This window comes from Panicum virgatum, chromosome 5K (genome assembly GCF_016808335.1).
Source record: "Panicum virgatum strain AP13 chromosome 5K, P.virgatum_v5, whole genome shotgun sequence".
Lineage (NCBI taxonomy): Eukaryota > Viridiplantae > Streptophyta > Magnoliopsida > Poales > Poaceae > Panicum > Panicum virgatum.
In genome coordinates this window covers 54,981,058-55,000,381 of record NC_053140.1, presented here as the reverse complement: position 1 = coordinate 55,000,381, position 19,324 = coordinate 54,981,058, and the positions used below count along the sequence as shown (strand labels likewise).

Genomic DNA, 19,324 nt, shown 5'->3' with positions numbered 1-19,324 from the left:
GCTTGCAGATATGGCATCTGCGCAACATTGTAGAAGCACCAAATTACATGCATGCACCGGAATAATTAATTGTACCCTTCGCTAGCTCTTCCTGACTTGCTGTCCTTGCGCAAATTTGGTTATGGAACGAGCACGCGAAGGACAGCGAGGTGGTTGCAGAAAAACGGCTCCTCCATGTGACCTAGGCCCAAGATATGCAGTTAAGTGAATCGAGCAGTTATAATATGCAGTTCAGGGTATACCCTCTGTTCGGCTGGTACTATTTTGGCTGATTCAGTAGTATTCTGTGAAAAAAAAATCGAAAGCACCAAATTCAATAGTGTTCACTAGTAGGAGAAACATCGCTGGAGCTAGATCGCTAGGTAAAAAAAAAACTTATGCTGTGCAGTGCTTGGGTGAAAGCAATCTCGCAGGAAAAAAATGTTGGGCCAATTTTTGTACGATTATTCTTTTAGGACATTTCATTTTAAGATATTACTAAGAGCTAGCATTTTTTTATCTGCTACTGAGAACTTTCTGTGGCTTCGTTCTTACTCCTTACACCCATGTGGAAAACAGCAACGAAACATAAATAAAATTCTAAACTAGGTTTGACAATAACGAATAAGAAATTCTAGAGCAAGGATTAAAGAAGAGAGGAGAAAGCGGGGTTGAGATAAAAGCAGCTGGCAAGGCCAATAAACAAATGCAGGTACGCAAACGCCATCTACAACTACACAAGAAGCTTCCCTGGACATACCTGACCTGGAAGAGAAACTGACCAGTGAAGTCTAAGCAAAGGTAATTGAAGTAAATCTCAAATTTACCAGGGGTCTACAGTGAGAAAGCCCCCCTTGGTTGAGAGTTGAGAGGCCACAAACCCCACCAAGACCCAATCACAGGCATCCACTTCCTTGCTCGCCTTTTCTTTAGGGCCTCCAACGGTGGAGCCGGAATAAACTCCGGCCACTGCGGCCGGCGTCCGCAGGGAATTCGATACTTCTCTCCTATATACTCACGCTACCTTCCACCTCCCCACTTTACTCCCCTCGCCTTCGTCGCCTTCGTCGCCACCAGCCAGCAGCCAAGATGGTGGCGGAGGCGTGGACGCAGGTGCTGCTGCCGCCGACGGCGCCCTGCTTCTCCGGGCAGCCGTCCTGCTTCTGGCAAGACCGGCACGCGGGTTTCGGAGGGAGATGGGACGAGTGGACCGCGGTGGAGAACAAATTGTTCGAGGAGGCGCTGGCGCGGGTCGACCGCAACGCGCCGGACCGGTGGGAGAAGGTGGCGGCGATGCTGCCGAGGAAGACGGTCGTCGACGTGGTGAACCACTACAACGACCTCGAGAACGACGTCGGCTACATCGAGGCCGGGCTCGTGCCGTTCCCGCACTACAGCGGCTCGCCGCCCTCGTCCGGGTTCACCCTGGAGGACTGGGGGGACGGCGGCGACGGCGTGTTCAGGCGCGGCTACTGCCTCAAGCGCGCGCGCGGCCCGGACCAGGAGCGCAAGAAGGGCGTCCCCTGGACGGAGGAGGAGCACAAGTAAGCCACCGTCCTGCCAGGATCGATGGATCCGCTCGCGTTCTTGCCGCTAAAAGTAACGAATTTCCTTTGGTCTCTCGCTCTCAGGTTGTTCTTGATGGGGCTGAAGAAGTACGGGAGGGGGGACTGGAGGAACATCTCGCGCAAGTACGTGACGACGCGGACGCCGACGCAGGTGGCGAGCCACGCGCAGAAGTACTTCATTCGGCTCAACTCCGGCGGCAAGGACAAGCGGCGCTCCAGCATCCACGACATCACCATCGTGAACCTCCCCGACGAGGACCGCGGCAGCGGCTCGCCCTCGCCCTCGCCCTCGCCGCCGTCCGCGGCCACCAACCCCCCCTCCGCCGACCAGTTCGGCGCCCTCGTGGACGTGAAGCCCTTCGCGCCGCCGCTCGGCGCGGCGCGCGCGCACCCCTACGGCAGCGTGAAGCTGGAGCCCAAGGGCGCGCTCGTGGCCGGCCTCCTCGGCTTCGACGACTTGGTCCTCCTGCAGATGCGATGCGCGGTGGCGGAGCAGTTGTGACGGGCGGCTCGTAGCGCGGCGAGAGCCGCGCGGAGGAAAGGACGGCGTCAGGATGGAACGCGCCAGGTCGCAGGCCGTCGTGCTAGGCTCTCGGTTGGTTGCGGTTGCCGAGTCGGTTGCGTCTGGGGTATCAGTCAGAGCTCAGATGGCATGGCGCGTCCCGTGTGAAGATGGCAGTGACGGAGCCGGAGCGACCTCCCAGGAGCTCCGTGCTCACCGCGAATCGAGAGGCGGCCACGGGCGTGCCGTTCCATTCGAGCGTCCCATGTCAGTTCAGTTCAGTGTACATAGATTCAACCGCGAGTACAGGGCCCAAGAAGTCCCACCGTACCGAATAAGCAAGCATCCGATGATGAGGCCTTTTGGGTGTGTTTCCAGCGTCACCGGCGGCTTGGATCAGGATTATTCAGGATCACCGGGTCTCTCAAGATTTCTGTACCGGCCTGTTACTGTAATGTTGGTGTGTAATGGTAGCGCTCCTGTCCGGTGGCGATGTGGGGTGGCACCTGGGCAGAGTGTGTGATGCTTGTATGGTCTCTCGCAAGGTTTTTGTCCGCCAATGTTGCACTGCCGTCAGAAGTCCAGATCTGCTCAGCTCTCGCTGACTTTCCCAATCTTTCGTGTGCTGATCGCCGTCGCTGTAGAAGCAATAGGAACCTGAAACACAGCCGTGATCCGGCTGGGGATTGGTCAGTCTCACTGTGTGTGGACTCTCTGGCTGCCAACATTAAATAACAAATTTTCACCCAAAAATTTTCACCTCCCCTTTGAACACATATATGAAGCACTAAATGTAATTAAATAACAAAACTAATTACACAGTTTGGATGTACACGACGAGACGAATCTTTTGAGTCTAATTAGGGCATCATTAGACATAAGTGCTACAGTAACCCACATGTGCTAAAGATGCGGTCAAAGACCTCAAAAGATTCGTCTTGCGGTTTCCAAGTGAGTTCTGAAATTAGTTTTTTAATTAGTGTTCGAAAAGCCCTCCCGACATCTGGTCAAACGCTGATGTGACACCCAAAATTTTTTGTTTTTGGAACTAAACGCCCCCTAACTACAACTTGTGTCGTCTCCTCCATGTGGAAGTGCCGTACTTGCCGTTCATGTGACCGGCCGTTTAATTTTCACCTGCCGCTCATCGGAGGGGCAAGAAAAAAACATAAAAAAAATTCAGCCGCATGGTTCTTGCTCATGCTGCCCATGCGCAGATGTTGCCCTTGCCCCGGCTCTGACACTCTGCGATCTGGCTCCAGATTGGCCAATCGCGGCAGCAGAGGTTCTGATTGATCTCTCCAGCTCAGCTTCAGCTACGTACAAGAACAAGAAGGGATCACATGCCTGCCTGATAGTGGCTGGCACGCAGTAGTAGGCGCTGAGTTGGAGGTCCACCGAACAAGAAGGCATCACATGCCCCAATAATCTCTTCGCGTCTTCGCCACCGTCTTCTTTCCATTCCAAAGCAAGGCCTGGCCACGGCCCCACAACAGAAGAGGCTCACACCTCCCCCGTTCAGTGTCAGTGGGTGCACACTGTGCAGGCAGCAGGGCAGCGGAGCTGCCAAGATTCACCCGGCGCCCAACTTGCACGCGCCGGCACATGACCGTCGCCGGACGTGCGGATCCACTCGAGGCCTCGATGGCGCACACTGTTAGGACGGGGGCGCCCGTAGTGGGCGCTCTCATCTTCCCATCGCCGGGAATACAAAAACGAGGCCTTTCCGACAAGAGCGAGAGCGGCGGCAGGGCATCGCTCCGTTGATGGTGGTGCCGCTGTGTGCGTGCCGTGAATGGAATCCGAAATCCGTGGCCGGCGTCCTTCGCCTGATTCTCCTTTCTCCGTGTCCAGCACGCCCCACCGTCCACCGACCAGCCTCGGCCGGCGGCCTCGCCGTGTCGCCGGCGATCCCGGCGGAGCGCGCAGCGAGAACGAAGAGGAGGCCGCAGACCGGAAAAGGGGTGTCAGTGCCACTTGCTTCATGTGGCATCTTTTTTTGAACGTGAGCTTCATGTGGCATCTGACTCGGCTCTCGCAGGGAAAAAATCAGTTGGGTCACGTCCCCGGTTCGGCAGCACCTGACCTGAGCAGTCGGAGCCTGCTTTCTCCTGCACGAACCATCATTTGCCCTCGCTCCCACCACGGTCCCAGTCCAGTTCCCCTCCCAGATCGCGCTGCGTTGGGCCGTTGATAGCCCCCGTTCGCCAGCGAATGGGCTGTCTCGTCTTGTCAGGACAAAAGCGTAAAAGCGCCTGAATCCCACACGCCCGGTGATGCTGCTGCATCTCTGAATCCCACGGTGGTGGCGGGTGTCCCCTCGGCCGCTAACCACCCCGGTTTTTTAGGCTGTGTTTTGTTTCGTTTTTCAAAAATTTTGGAAACGGAATCTTGACATTTAGAAGTACTAAATAAAATTTATTTATAAAAATTTTTATATGGATGGGTTGTAAATCGCGAGACGAATCTAACGAGCCTAATTAATTCGTCATTAGAGATTATTTACTGTAGCACGATGTTGTCCAACCATGACCTAATTAGACTTAAAAGATTCGTCTCGAAATTACACCCGGAGATTATAGAATGAGTTTTGCCAGTTATTCACATTTAAGACTTCTAATTAATGATCAAATGTTTGAAATTACTGTAGCACGGGAAATTTTTTGAAACTTTAAGGACTAAACACGGCCTTAATCCCGCTCGCCTTTAGGGTCTGTTTGCTTTCCACCCTGGAAAAGACGCCTGGCGCAGGCAGCGCTCCCAGGCGTCCGATTTCGGTCGCCTGGGGTTGCGATGCATGCCTGGCGACGGTGTTGCCTGGCAGGGCACGAAGCAAACAGGCCCTTACTGCCTCACCCCGCCTCTCGCCGTGCCGATCATGGCGTGTCCCCCTGCCTGCCCCGCGTCCATGCCCGCGCTGCGCTGGCTCGCCGAGGGACAGGGCCAGGCCGGTGGGGCTTGGCTGGAGCCTGGAGCCGCGGGAGCGAGCGGGGCCCCCGGGAGCACTCGCCGCGCCCGGCCGGGCACACGCCAGATTCATGCGAATCCAACGCGACGCGAGGGGGCCGGGGTGCGGTGGCGCCACCCGTGCTCCGTCTCCGTCTCCGTCTCCGTCTCCGTCCGCCCGCCCGGATGCTTTTGTTTCGCGGTCGCTTTCGTTCCACTCTCGCGCCAGCACTGACCACCCCCCCCTGCCTGGCCACGACCCCGGGCTCCGATTTAGGATTTTGTTTTCCTGCGCGCGCCTGTAACACCCCAAATTCGGACCGATCCGACCGGTCTGGGCAACTGGTCAGACCGGTTGGATGTATTTCAATCTATCCTTATCTTCTCCTGATATTTATCTTATTCTCACTCAACTCTCTTCTTCCCCGTTGAGCCAGAGCTCGAGCAGAGCAGGCCGCCGCCGCCCCTCCCTTCGATCTCCTCCCTCCGGTCGTCTTGCTTCGATCCTTTGCGCATAGAAGTTCCCCACCACCTCCTCCACCTTCCCCAACCTCCAGCCTAGCCTCTCCTCGATCGAATCGGCGAGAATCGAAGCTCCAAGCCTCCATGGACAGTAGCTCCGCCCCTCACCGTCGATCCGCCTCTCCGGTCGTCCTCCGCCCAAACAATTCCCTAAAATGGGTTCGTGGTGAGCCCCTCACCCTCCCCGACCCCTTTCTTCGTGGATTCCGACGCCGAGCCGCCCGGGACGCCGCCGGCCATGGCCCTGCGCCATAGCTCGACTAGGACCGGTCTGACCGGTTATAATAACCGGTCTGACCGGTGAAGCTCTTTTATTCATTTGGCGAAAACTTGCAGATTGCGTAACAAATCAAGGAAAAATCCTAAAAATACAAAGTCAGGTTTGTTTGAATGTTTAGATTTAAATCTTCAGGGAAAAAATATTAAATCTCATGAAATGACCTTTTTGCCTTACTAGACTTTAATTGGTGCTTAGACTCGTTTAATTAGTTTCGGGAAATCTATTAGTCTAAAAATTATGGAACTTAGGTAGTAGTTTAATTTATGTATGGATAGCCCACTATAAAAGTTTCTGGCCTAGAAAACATAGTTGGAGGTGTTAGTGGGTTCTTCAGGTGTTAGTATATTTAGAAGTTAAGGAGTAGTTTACGATCAAGAAAAATCATGTTAAATTAAATTAGGAAGTTGTACCAGTGTTCTGTAACTTAACTGGGGTTTAGTTCGGTAGAACCGGTCTGACCGGTCGAATGGACCGGTAGTGTGGCCAGGACAGGTAGGACCGGTCTGACCGGTCGTAGATACCGGTCTGACCGGTCGGGGTTCGGACAGTCCGGCCATTTGTCCGGATACTCCGGGACTTTTTCCAGATACTCCGGGGTTAGTAGGCCCAGATACTCCGGGTATCTGTTCGGATACCCCGGATCTTTGGTCTCAAGTCTGAGCGGTGGTAAATGTAAAATTAGGTTTATTAGCTTTATTTCTCCATGCTAAATGTTTACTATGTACTTTTAGTTGTGCTAGATAAAGTGATTTTTGGTAGTTTATAATGCATAGTTGGAGTTAGGAGAATGCTAAAATATAAAATCAGTTGGGTTAACTTTGTGTAGACTCATGTAAAGTTTAATTAACCTCCGTCGATGTAGTGTTTATAGTTAGGCAATATCGACCTAGTGCTTGTATTGCTTTACTTTTTACTGTATTATTCATGCATTCATGCATATGCATCGTTGCACCTCATTTAGATACGCTAGGGGCACACGTGTGGACGGGAAGCACGCCGTGTGGAGTTGACCCATAAGACTGTGTTTGGCGGATATCTCCAGAAGATGGAAGGACTGCTGAAGCAACCGAAAATCCGGCCCAATGGTCGGAAGGGCCCAAGGCCGGAAATAATATTAGCACTGACTTAGTGTTACCCTCAGGCAAGCCCCGGTGCATGTCCTACTATTTTAAATTATAATTCACTATGTATATGTTTTATCAATTACTTGTGCATTACGTATTAGGAATTGATTGGAACCCTAGCTGCATGATCCCTAAGTTTCCTTAAGTTTTTACTAGTATGTCTAGGTCGATAGCGGTGCCAGGCTAAATGAGTCCGGTAGAAGTCGGGTGACTTCGTGTCACTCGCGAGACACAGGAAACTTTAGAAGCCGAGTAATTGCCGGTTACTCGCGTGATACATTATTATCTTTATACTTCAGTATTTGTGAAATGGATTGAAATAGATATGGAGATGTGAGACCGGGCGGGGATGATGTGTAGGTATGGCAGCAGGACAGGGTTCCTGGGTGCCTTAGCCCCGTCTGAGTCGATTAAGGACCGGTTGTTGTGGCAGTGCTGATCGGGAATTGAACTGTACTAACCGCATGCCGGGAGTAGGAGGTAGTCGAAACCGGTAAGCCTAGTACTGCCTCGCTTCGAAAGTACAGAACTTCGTCACCACCCCGTAGGGCGAGTCGAGTAGTCGCGGAGAATTGGGATGCATGTATTTACTTTTGGTGGTCTCACGTTGAGCTCGACTGAATATAAGTAGGTGGGGCGGTTCTGTAGTTCGAGGCGGGGAGGGGAAGGGTTGGTGCGTGGGGTCCGACGGGGCTTTTGCGTGCCGTGTTGGTTTGGTTCACCTTGCAAGGTTAAATCGAATCGATTCGCCGTGTCTCGCGGTCATGAGGGCCTTGATCTCTTTGCTGCATCGTAGCAAACATGTGGAATGTGAGTTAGGTATATTTATATAAAATATTGAGCTCATTGAATTATTTTGCTTGCATCACCATGATTGCTATAGTGGTCTATGCAAATATTAGATGAGAGTTAATTTATATAGAACCTGAAGCTAAAATAATGAAAGTAAGGAATTACTTTAGTTGCTTTTTCTGCAAAATAAACCACCAGCCAAATGCTTTGCATGTCTAGATATATGGGCTAAGTATACCCAATAGTCGGGTAAGTCTTGCTGAGTATTAGTTGCTCAGGGTTTGTTGTTTACCCTATTTCAGGTTTAGGAGCTAACTAGGTGTCATATCGGTGGGCTCGATGTGGCGCCTTATCTTCACGTCTCGGTAGTTTTCGAATTATTTAATTTGTTTTATTTATTCTCTATTAAACAAGCTCTGTAAGTTAGATTCTCTTCCGCTGCTATCTTTTCTTTTGCAAAGTTTAAATTTAAAGCTGTTTTGTACAAGCTTTAATATTATCTACTATTTTTGTAATATTTTCGTATTGCTGGTACCTTCTGCGCTCGCCTTCGTGCGGGACTTTTGGTGTGTTTCGATCGGCCTGTGGGTTGGAAACAGCCTGTCAAATTACACTTAATTAAGCTAATGCGCCAGGTGATGGCGGTTACGCTTAATTAAGCGTTTTAACTCGGCGGGTCTGTCACAGCTGGTATCAGAGCTGAAATGCACCAGGGGGTACCGGCATTATTACTTTTGTGTTTTCAAAACTAAAAATAGATTTTTGGAAAAATACATTTTCTTGCGCTTAAGGGATTAGAAAAGATTAGCTCGTAAGCCCTAAGTAGTGTAGGTTATGTCAGGTGGCTGTAAATAGAATATTAACTAACTTATAGCCATTTATTAGTGTTGTATATATAGATATATATTGTGACTTTTTTGCAGGTACACTAACCCCGTTTATATAGGAAAGATTAATAGTAAACGGCTAGTATATAGGGAGAGTACGTATTGTGCCACCGCTATGATCTCCGTATATTGCCAGAGTTTGATTGGCAAGAATTTTCTTTGGTAAGGACGTATAGATCATGCATGCATCATATCATATATATTGTTGTTGCTTTGAATGTTTATTAGCGTTTCAGTATAAATCTCTTCACACCAGGCATTTCTCCTCTTCAGTAGTTTCAAACCACATGTGGTTAGGGGAAACCTGGAAGTTAGTGCGTAGTATTTGAACAAAAAAAAATTATCTGCTAGATTAAACAATTGAAATGCGAAGTTACGACTCTAGTAGTATGGTCGGTATTCTCACTTCTGAGAATAAAAATCTTTTGATCAATCTTATTCTCCTGGATAGTCAAAGTAAGGATGTTATCTTCATATGAAACTCTGGGTTGATTTTCTTATAGTACCTTTCATTCCATAATCCGCTAATCTTATCCTATCCGTGTCCCAATGACTATTCCAGTTATTCAAATATAGAGGTTCTCTATTAATTGATCCATGTTAATTTGGGATCGTATGTCCTCGTATTTAGATTATTCATTCTAATGCTTGAAGAAAATTCGTCCCAGCCATCCTTAACGGCTGACAACATCTTTCTATTCTTCTACCAATAATATATGTTATTCTAATCGCCTCGGTTCCTATATCTAAAGTGAATCCATTTGCATTTTTGGCTTCTTGCTCAAATAAACATGAATAAATTAAAAGTTTGATCACATACAATGTTGTCATCATGTATGACTAGGGTCGCACGTTTCTTGCATTGCATGATCACATATTGTTTAGTCCTGAGACTGGCATGGGAAACCCGAGTGACCGACTGACTAAGGATAGGACTCGCGGTGTTTTCATAATTCGTTAAGCTTTTTCTGATTACTTGTGTTACTTGGGTTGCTCTCTATGATTTCCTACGTAGTGGTGATTGTCCCTCAGACTATAGTGCCGCGACGAGACCTAGGGCCTCGTTTGGACTGCAGCCATACGTTGAGCCGCTGGGTACGCGCTGGTGCTTAAGTATGTGTGGATAGGATCTGCTACGACTGTATTTACCTGCACCCCTTGTAATGCGAGTCTGTTTTTAAGGGGTAGGCCATATGCAAACAACGGTGCGAATGGGTAGTTAAACTTTGAATTCTAAGAATGTTAGGCCACTAACATGCATAAGAACATATGCATCCTGCAGCATGCAACTCATTAAATAAATATAATAAATATTATTGAGCCAGAATATTCTTGGGCCAAAAACTTTTCCTTGATACTCCAACGATTCATGGCAACCACAAATAAAATCAGTTCAATCGAAGTTAGGCTTTTTGTTGATCTTGTATAAGCAACTTGGAGTTGATTCCTCCTTTGAGTTTTTCTTCCTCCAAGTGTTCCCTGGGTTTTCTTCGGATATCCAGAACTGCGTTTAAGCAAGTGCACACGATGGCTAGCATTTGTTGATTCTACACAAATTTTAGAAGTAAATCTTCGGCCCTTTTGCTTTCTCTTTAAATCTCGGGACGAGATTTCTTTAAGGGGGTAGGATTGTAACACCCCAAATTCGGACCGGTCCGACCGGTTTGAGCAACCGGTCAGACCGGTTGGACGTATTCCAACCTGTCCTTATCTTCCCCTGATATTTATCTTATTCCCACTCAACTCTCTTCTTCCCCGTTGAGCCAGAGCCCGAGCCCGAGCAGAGCAGGCCGCCGCCGCCCCTCCCTTCGATCTCCTCCCTCCGGTCGCCTTGCTTCGATCCTTTGCGCATAGAAGTTCCCCACCACCTCCTCCAACTTCCCCAACCTCCAGCCTAGCCTCTCCTCGGTCAAATCGGCGAGAATCGAAGCTCCAAGCCTCCATGGACAGTAGCTCCGCCCCTCACCGTCGATCCGCCTCTCCGGTCGTCCTCCGCCCAAACAAGTCCCTAAAATGGGTTCGTGGTGAGCCCCTCATCCTCCCCGACCCCTTCCTTCGTGGATTCTGACGCCGAGCCGCCCGGGACGCCGCCGGCCATGGCCCTGCGCCATGGCTCGACTAGGACCGGTCTGACCGGTTATAATAACCGGTCTGGCCGGTGAAGCCATTTTATTCATTTGGCGAAAACTTGCAGATTGCGTAACAAATCAAGGAAAAATCCTAAAAATACAAAGTCAGTTTTGTTTGAATGTTTAGATTTAAATCTTCAGGGGAAAAATATTAAATCTCATGAAATGACCTTTTTGCCTTACTAGACTTTAATTGGTGCTTAGACTCGTTTAATTAGTTTCAGGAAATCTATTAGTCTAAAAATTATGGAACTTAGGTAGTAGTTTAATTTATGTATGGATAGCCCACTATAAAAGTTTCTGGCCTAGAAAACATAGTTGGAGGTGTTAGTGGGTTCTTCAGGTGTTAGTATATTTAGAAGTTAAGGAGTAGTTTACGATCAAGAAAAATCATGTTAAATTAAATTAGAAAGTTATACCAGTGTTCTGTAACTTAACTGGGGTTTAGTTCGGTATGACCGGTCTGACCGGTCGAATGGACCGGTCTGACCGGTATTGTGGCCAGGACAGGTAGGACCGGTCTGACCGGTCGGGGTTCGGACAGTCCGGCCATTTGTCCGGATACTCCGGGAGTTTTTCCAGATACTCCGGGGTTAGTAGGCCCAGATACTCCGGGTATCTGTTCGGATACCCCGGATCTTTGGTCTCAAGTATGATCGGTGGTAAATGTAAAATTAGGTTTATTAGCTTTATTTCTCCATGCTAAATGTTTACTATGTACTTTTAGTTGTGCTAGATAAAGTGATTTTTGGTAGTTTATAATGCATAGTTGGAGTTAGGAGAATGCTAAAAATATAAAATCAGTTGGGTTAACTTTGTGTAGACTCATGTAAAGTTTAATTAACCTCCGTCGATGTAGTGTTTATAGTTAGGCAATATCGACCTTATGCTTGTATTGCTTTACTTTTTACTGTATTATTCATGCATTCATGCATATGCATCGTTGCACCTCATTTAGGTACATTAGGGGGCACACGTGTGGACGGGAAGCACGCGGTGTGGAGTTGACCCATAAGACGGTGTTTGGCGGATATCTCCAGAAGATGGAAGGACTGCTGAAGCAACCGAAGACCCGGCCCAATGGTCGGAAGGGCCCAAGGCCGGAAATAATATTAGCACTGACTTAGTGTTACCCTCAGGCAAGCCCCGGTGCATGTCCTACTATTTTAAATTATAATTCACTATGTATATGTTTTATCAATTACTTGTGCATTACGTATTAGGAATTGATTGGAACCATAGCTGCATGATCCCTAGGTTTCCTTGAGTTTTTACTAGTATGTCTAGGTCGATAGCGGTGCCAGGCTAAATGAGTCCGGTAGAAATCGGGTGACTTCGTGTCACTCGCGAGACACAGGAAACTTTAGAAGCCGAGTAATTGCCGGTTACTCGCGTGATACATTATTATCTTTATACTTCAGTATTTGTGAAATGGATTGAAATAGATATGGAGATGTGAGACCGGGCGGGGATGATGTGTAGGTATGGCAGCAGGACAGGGTTCCTGGGTGCCTTAGCCCCGTCTGAGTCGATTAAGGACCGGTTGTTGTGGCAGTGCTGATCGGGAATTGAACTGTACTAACCGCATGCCGGGAGTAGGAGGTAGTCGAAACCGGTAAGCCTAGTACTGCCTCGCTTCGAAAGTACAGAACTTCGTCACCACCCCGTAGGGCGAGTCGAGTAGTCGCGGAGAATTGGGATGCATGTATTTACTTTTGGTGGTCTCACGTTGAGCTCGACTGAATATAAGTAGGTGGGGCGGTTCTGTAGTTCGAGGCGGGGAGGGGAAGGGTTGGTGCGTGGGGTCCGACGGGGCTTTTGCGTGCCGTGTTGGTTTGGTTCACCTTGCAAGGTTAAATCGAATCGATTCGCCGTGTCTCGCGGTCATGAGGGCCTTGATCTCTTTGCTGCATCGTAGCAAACATGTGGAATGTGAGTTAGGTATATTTATATAAAATATTGAGCTCATTGAATTATTTTGCTTGCATCACCATGATTGCTATAGTGGGTCTATGCAAATATTAGATGAGAGTTAATTTATATAGAACCTGAAGCTAAAATAATGAAAGTAAGGAATTACTTTAGTTGCTTTTTCTGCAAAATAAACCACCAGCCAAATGCCGTGCATATCTAGATATGTGGGCTAAGTATACCCAATAGTCGGGTAAGTCTTGCTGAGTATTAGTTGCTCAGGGTTTGTTGTTTATCCTATTTCAGGTTTAGGAGCTAACTAGGTGTCATATCGGTGGGCTCGATGTGGCGCCTTATCTTCACGTCTCGGTAGTTCTCGAATTATTTAATTTGTTTTATTTATTCTCTATTAAACAAGCTCTGTAAGTTAGATTCTCTTCCGCTGCTATCTTTTCTTTTGCAAAGTTTAAATTTAAAGCTGTTTTGTACAAGCTTTAATATTATCTACTATTTTTGTAATATTTTCGTATTGCTGGTACCTTCTGCGCTCGCCTTCGTGCGGGACTTCTGGTGTGTTTCGATCGGCCTGTGGGTTGGAAACAGCATGTCAAGTTACACTTAATTAAGCTAATGCGCCAGGTGATGGCGGTTACGCTTAATTAAGCGTTTTAACTCGGCGGGTCTGTCACAGCGCCCTTCTCCTCCCCGGGAGACGGCGGCAACGGTAGCCACCACCACCACCATGCGATACGAGCGAGCACTCGCGTTGCGACCGGTACGGGTGCTTGCCGCCTTTGGCTTTGCCGGCGGCGACTTTTGCTCGTGTGAGGTGAAAGCGCCGGCCCGCACCGCGGGTGAGCTGAGTGCGGAGCTCCTTTCCGGTCTTTACCCCCCTGCCATTGGGCGTGGGTGAAAGTGGTGCCAAAGCATCATCAGGGCTCGAGGGCCGTGGGAGCTTTTGGGCGTCACGTCCGCCTTTCCCTCGGCCAAATTTTCGGATTCCGCAAATGGGCGAGATAATCAGGGTTCGTTAAAGGCTGCTGGCTCCTCCACGCACAACCGCGTTTCCCGCACTATTTGACCCCTTCCCACGTCGCCACGTCAACTCGGGAGCCCTCAGCGCACGCAGCCAATGGGGGTGGCGCACAGGTGCAGCTCGGCCCCCTGCCCCCCATAATGGCCCCATCTACTTGTGTGGGCCCTACGGGGCCATATCTTCTCAATTCTCTCCCACCTTTTCTAAACACCCCCCCTCCCCTATGATGGCCCCATCCACTTGTGTGGGCCCTACGGGCCATATCTTCTCAATTCTCTCTCACCTTTTCTAAACATTAACTGTTTGTTTCATATGCCAGACATAGGTTTAAATACATCATCAAGGTCGTATAGGGAATACGATTAATAAGAGTTTAGTCTTAGAAAAATATAATGCTAGAATAGAAAATTTTAGAAAATTATTTTAATACTAATTTCAACGCTAGGAGACATCGACCGTTATATTTTTGCGTATAGCATAGACTGCTATATATAGCCACTCATGCTTTGATGAATGATTTGTAGAATGCACACAAAATTATTTGTGAATGCAATCATTTTTAGAGGTAGGTCAGTAGGTGTCTATAGTGATTAATTAAGCATCTGGGCTTACTCGTGAATGTAATTGTCTTAGGATACCATTTTATATATACACTGAGATGCCTAATTATGCAATCTTTCTACTGCAAAAATACCTTTTACAGTGATCTATTATCTGCTTGTACGAATGCCTTTAACAATAAGATGTCTGATTATGCAATCTTTTTGCCACATAAATGGATGTATCAAATTTCAAGCAGCATACCACCAACTGCAAAAAAATTTGCCTTCCAATTTCTTTCCCTTCATTTTAGGGGCTCAAATTATAACCTGTTAGCACGTTCATCATCATCTCTGTTAGCAGTTATCTTTTCACAGTTTCGGAAGAAGGTTCTTTTTAGGATCTGCTACGAGAGATATGCATAGTCTTACTTCCCTGCGGACAAATGCTTGGAATCATTTATCACGTGCTGACTTAAAATGAAAGTTTTCTCTGTATTAGGTCTTCTGCTAAGAAGTGCAAGAAGTGTCCAATCTACTGTGTGCCAATTGAAGAGCACATTCCTGTATATGATGTTTAAACCTCACTAGCTGTGCTTACACCTCAAATTTTTATACATGTGTGTACTGTGAGCTAATTCTACCAAGGAGCTTGTGGGATAATTGAAACCAGATCTCTTTGATTGAACAAAATATCAAGATTTCACTAGCACTTCTAATTCTGTACTCGGCCACGTATATATATATAATGTTATCATGATAGGGCGCGCAAAGCGCGCGGGATGTTCTAGTTGGGGAAATAGAGGCGGAGCGCCGAGATTCTAGATTCCACACGCCCCTTTCCAGCGCCGGACCACCGGGACGTGCCTCTCGCAGTACCGGCAAAACATCCCATAACCAGAGAGGGAAAAAAATATAAGTAAATGTAAAGAGGAAGAACAGCCATGTGTAATTTGCTGAGGAAAAATGTCATCTCTTACCTAGAACGCACTAGGAGGAGAACGAAGCTTTTTTGTCCCCCGTAGTTGGAGGAAGTGGTGCGTGTACCTGCACCGTGCACTCCAATTTGGTATAGCTGTTGGGGGCATCTTTAACAGGTGCAGCGAACTCTGAACTTCCACCTTGGTTGACATGCTTCTCTTCTCCGTGGTTGACTTGCAGGAAACTACTAAAATATCGCAGTCTTCACATCGGTTCATGTAGAATAGCAGAATTATTGAGCTGGGCAGGTAGACATAAAAGTTTCCTACTGGTTGTTTAGAGGAAAGTGCAATCAGAAAAGTGTTGTAACTTGAGTTTGTCTGACTGGAGCAGTTAGATAACTGGTGAAGTGCATTGCTTAAGAGCAGACATAACAGTATGCATCTGTGACATGCCATTGACGCATCAGATTATTCCGCTCGACCAGTTCTTTGCTCCTCGATGTGTTCTGCTGGTGTCCAGTGGGATACCTGTGGTCATATGCGGCACATCCACATTCTGACGCAACTGACAGAAGCCATCCCTTTGACAAAGATGCCACTGAAATCTCTATCTCCAAATAGCTTGGATTCTAACAGCTCTGATGTCAACCAGTCTGCAACTGAGTTAAATATTCCCAGTAGTTCCAAACTTGATAACTCACAATCCATAGAAGACCTCGCTTTGACACATTGAAACTCCAGAATTGCAAGGTTATAAAATGAGCTGTTTGAAACTGGTACCAAGACAAACATCACAAAGGATTAGACCTTTCCAAATACCGAGGCTGGCTAAATTGGACGCCCGCTTAAAAAACTAGTTGTGAATGTGAATTCAAAAGGGAAATGAATTCCCCATTTCCCCTAAAGGACGTGACAAAGGAGCCATCTACTATCACAATGCATCAGTTAAAATTAACCGCACGTAGAAGGTAAGACTGACGATGGAACCCAATAGTAAAGAGAAAGCTCAGATGTGCAACAATGATAAAATGAGAGGATAGTAAATAGCTTACCTGTTTAAAAGTTCTTTCATACAGTAAAAGCTAGACCTTTTTTCCTTCATAATTTTAGGAAGTAATCCTTCTACCAGTGCTCAAATTTGGTATAGCAGTTAAGAGTGTATTTAACAGGTGCAGCAAACTCTAAACTTCCACCTCAGATGACATGTTTCTGTTTGTGGTTGAGTTGCAAGCTGGTTAAATTTTGCAGTCTTCGCATAAAAATAATGTAGAATAGCAGAATTACTGAGCTGAAGCAGTTGGACATAAGTTTCCCTTAGGAAGCCTGGGAGTTTTTCTTTTAAGCGAAGGTGCAATCCGGATACTGTTATAACTTAAGTACCGGAGAAGTCAGAAAGCCAAAGTGCATTGTTCAACAACAGACATACCAGTCTTAATTTATGAAATGCCACTGACATGTCAGATTATTCCACTCAACCAGCTGGCCATCCATCAACAATCCGCTAGTAATCAATGGGAAAGCTTGGATCATACTCAGCATCTCCATATACTGACGCAACTTGCACAAGCCATCCCTTGGACAAAGATGCCATAGAAATATTTATCTCCAAACAGGAAGTGATTCCTATAGCTCTGGTGTCAACTAGTCTGCAGCAAAGGAGACAAATATTCTCAGAAGTTCTGAAGTGGATAATTAACACACCACGCACCAGATGAACCTTCAGAAGCTGCAATGGTTAAAATATCAGAACTGGTGAAGTTGATGCAACGATAACGTCTCCAAGATTTACACCTTTCTGAATACCTAGGCAGACTAATTTTGATGCTTGCACACCAAAAACAGTAATTAATGAAATTAATAACAAAAATGAGAGTATGCCCTAAAAAAAATTGAGATTACCCTACAGAACGTGGTAAAGGGGCTATCAATCGCACTGCATCAGTTAAAATTAACTACACATATAAGAGGGGGTAGGGAAGATGCACAAGCGGAGGTTACATGAACCCAGTAGGAAAGGGAAAACCGAAAGGGTAGGGTACTATTCTATCACTAGACCCAATCGCATTGTACTATTCTCCCATTTTAATGAAAAAAATCAGGTGAATAATTCTCTCCTCCCACGTTGACCCTAAAAAAGCACCGAAAGATTAACATACAAGTGCAACAATCTTCTGCATAATAAATGAGAGAATGGAACCAAATTTTCCGATAATGGACACATATTACACACAGCTTCATGGGTATAAAAGTTTCTTTTCCCAATGAAATTTTTTCATAAAGTGGATGGTTTTGCCTCCAGAGCTCTGTTCTTTTGTTACTCAGAAGACCAAATTTACTACTCTTGTAGGATGTAGAATCAAACACACTTTATGAAACTGCTAAGCAACACACTGTTTCTATTGATCTATTTCTCACATAATCAAAAGATATACAATCCCATCCTCATGAATATGGAGTGGCCTTATCTAAATAAAGGAAGCACAATCTAATCTTACATCGAGATGAGAAAGTGCATCGTAGGGCCACAAACAGCGCCACAAGATTATTGTTTGGGTGGACAGTGCACCAGCCAGCCTAACACACACCCTGGGCCTGCTTGCACAGACCCTTATGGGCCGTGCATGGCAGCCTACTTCATTATCTTCAGGTAATTTTTTTTGCTCGAACACGCAGGAGAGCTGCGTATCTTTGTATTAATAGAAAAAGGGGGTTGGTCCAAATTACAGAGTCCAGCTCATCTCCTTGGACCAGGGAGAGGGCTGCAGAAACATCAAAGAGCTATTACATAAAAGGGTGACACTAGGACCTGACCACAACTCACTTATCAGCCTACACTTGTTCTACTATCCTTCCTGGGTACAAGGCAGCAAGACCCTTGGCCCCAGAGAACCTCCATATGAGTGATTCATCCCTGAAAGCCTGGAGAGCCTGCTGCAGATTTGGAGACAGCCCATAAAAAACACAAGCATTCCTATGTTTCCATAGGATCCAAGCTCCGAGAATACAAAGGGAGTTGAACCCCTTCCTATGTTGTTTCTGTACTTTCTTCCAAGATCTTCTCCACCAATCAGCAAAGGAGACACTGCTGCCGCTGGGTGTCAGGTGGGTTAGATTCAAGGACTGCAGGACACCAAACCAGAATTGACGTGCAAATACACAAGATGTAAGAATGTGTTGAATATTCTCATCATTTTGATCACAAAGAGGACAGCACTCCGGATGAGGGAGGCCCCTTTTCTGCAACCTGTCTGCTGTCCAGCAGTGATTTCGAATTGCCAACCAAACAAAAGTCTTGCATTTGCTAGGTGCCCAAGCTTTCCAAAGTCGCTTCCAAGGTTCGAAGGTGATGGAGCCAGTAAAAAAGTTTTTATAGGCTGATCTTGTAGAGTAGATACCTGAAGCTTCAAATTTCCAATGGTGAGTGTCGACAGTGGTATTGAGCTCAAGGGCAGCAATGCTATCCCATAAGTCAAGGTACTCCACAAGACCATGCCAGCCAAGTGCTTTTCTAATATCTCTCACCCAAGTATGATCTTGCATAGCCTCAAAAACAGTTCTTGTTCTTCTTATTTTCGGGGCACACAACTGAAAACATTCGGAGTGAGGTCTTCCAAGCAGCATCCATGCAGCCATCTATCAGTCTAAAATAAAGTATTCCGTCCATTGCCAACGGTGCTGATGATTGAAATTTTAAACATTGCCGCCGTGTTAGAACGTACCGGTACCTCAAGACCAGCCCACGGCCGGTCCGGTTTGGTCTTCTCAATCCACAGCCAGCGCATTTGGAGCGCCCATCCCATGATTTCAAGGTTGTGAATACCAAGCCCACCGAGATCAATTGGCCTCATGACCTTTTCCCAGGCTACTAAACAACTGCCCCCATTAATTTCCTTCCTTCCTTTCCATAAGAAACTCCTCCTGATTTTATCGATTGCTTGTATGAACCACTTAGGAACTTTAATAGCCACCAGCAAATAAATAGGTATGCCAGTGAGTACAAAGCGTGTCAAAACCGCACGGCCAGCTAGTGTCAACAGAGAAGCTTTCCACCCTGGCAGCTTATTAGCTATTTTTTCAATCCAAGGCAGCAGGTCACCTCTTCTTAGCTTCTTGTCAGATATAGGCAATCCCAAATAAGTGGTAGGGAAATGAGAAGTTGTGCACTGTAAGGTGTTGTTGACTGTCT

General features: G+C 46.9%; 1 protein-coding gene across 1 annotated transcript; it reads left to right on the top strand.

The window, feature by feature from the left end:
* Nucleotides 1-888: 888 nt before the first annotated feature.
* On the top strand, nt 889-2,663 carry LOC120708693 (transcription factor DIVARICATA-like). The gene is made up of 2 exons (XM_039994070.1): nt 889-1,523; nt 1,611-2,663. Exons 1-2 carry the CDS (start codon nt 1,069-1,071, stop codon nt 2,047-2,049), a joined length of 894 nt encoding a protein of 297 aa, XP_039850004.1. The 5' UTR covers nt 889-1,068; the 3' UTR covers nt 2,050-2,663.
* Nucleotides 2,664-19,324: the final 16,661 nt, after the last annotated feature.

Excerpts from the sequence above, each read along its gene's own strand:
- LOC120708693 (XM_039994070.1), top strand. The coding sequence starts at position 1,069 with ATGGTGGCGGAGGCGTGGACGCAGGTGCTGCTGCCGCCGACGGCGCCC. Across the intron at positions 1,524-1,610 it reads TGGACGGAGGAGGAGCACAA|GTTGTTCTTGATGGGGCTGA; the intron begins GTAAGCCACCGT and ends TCTCGCTCTCAG.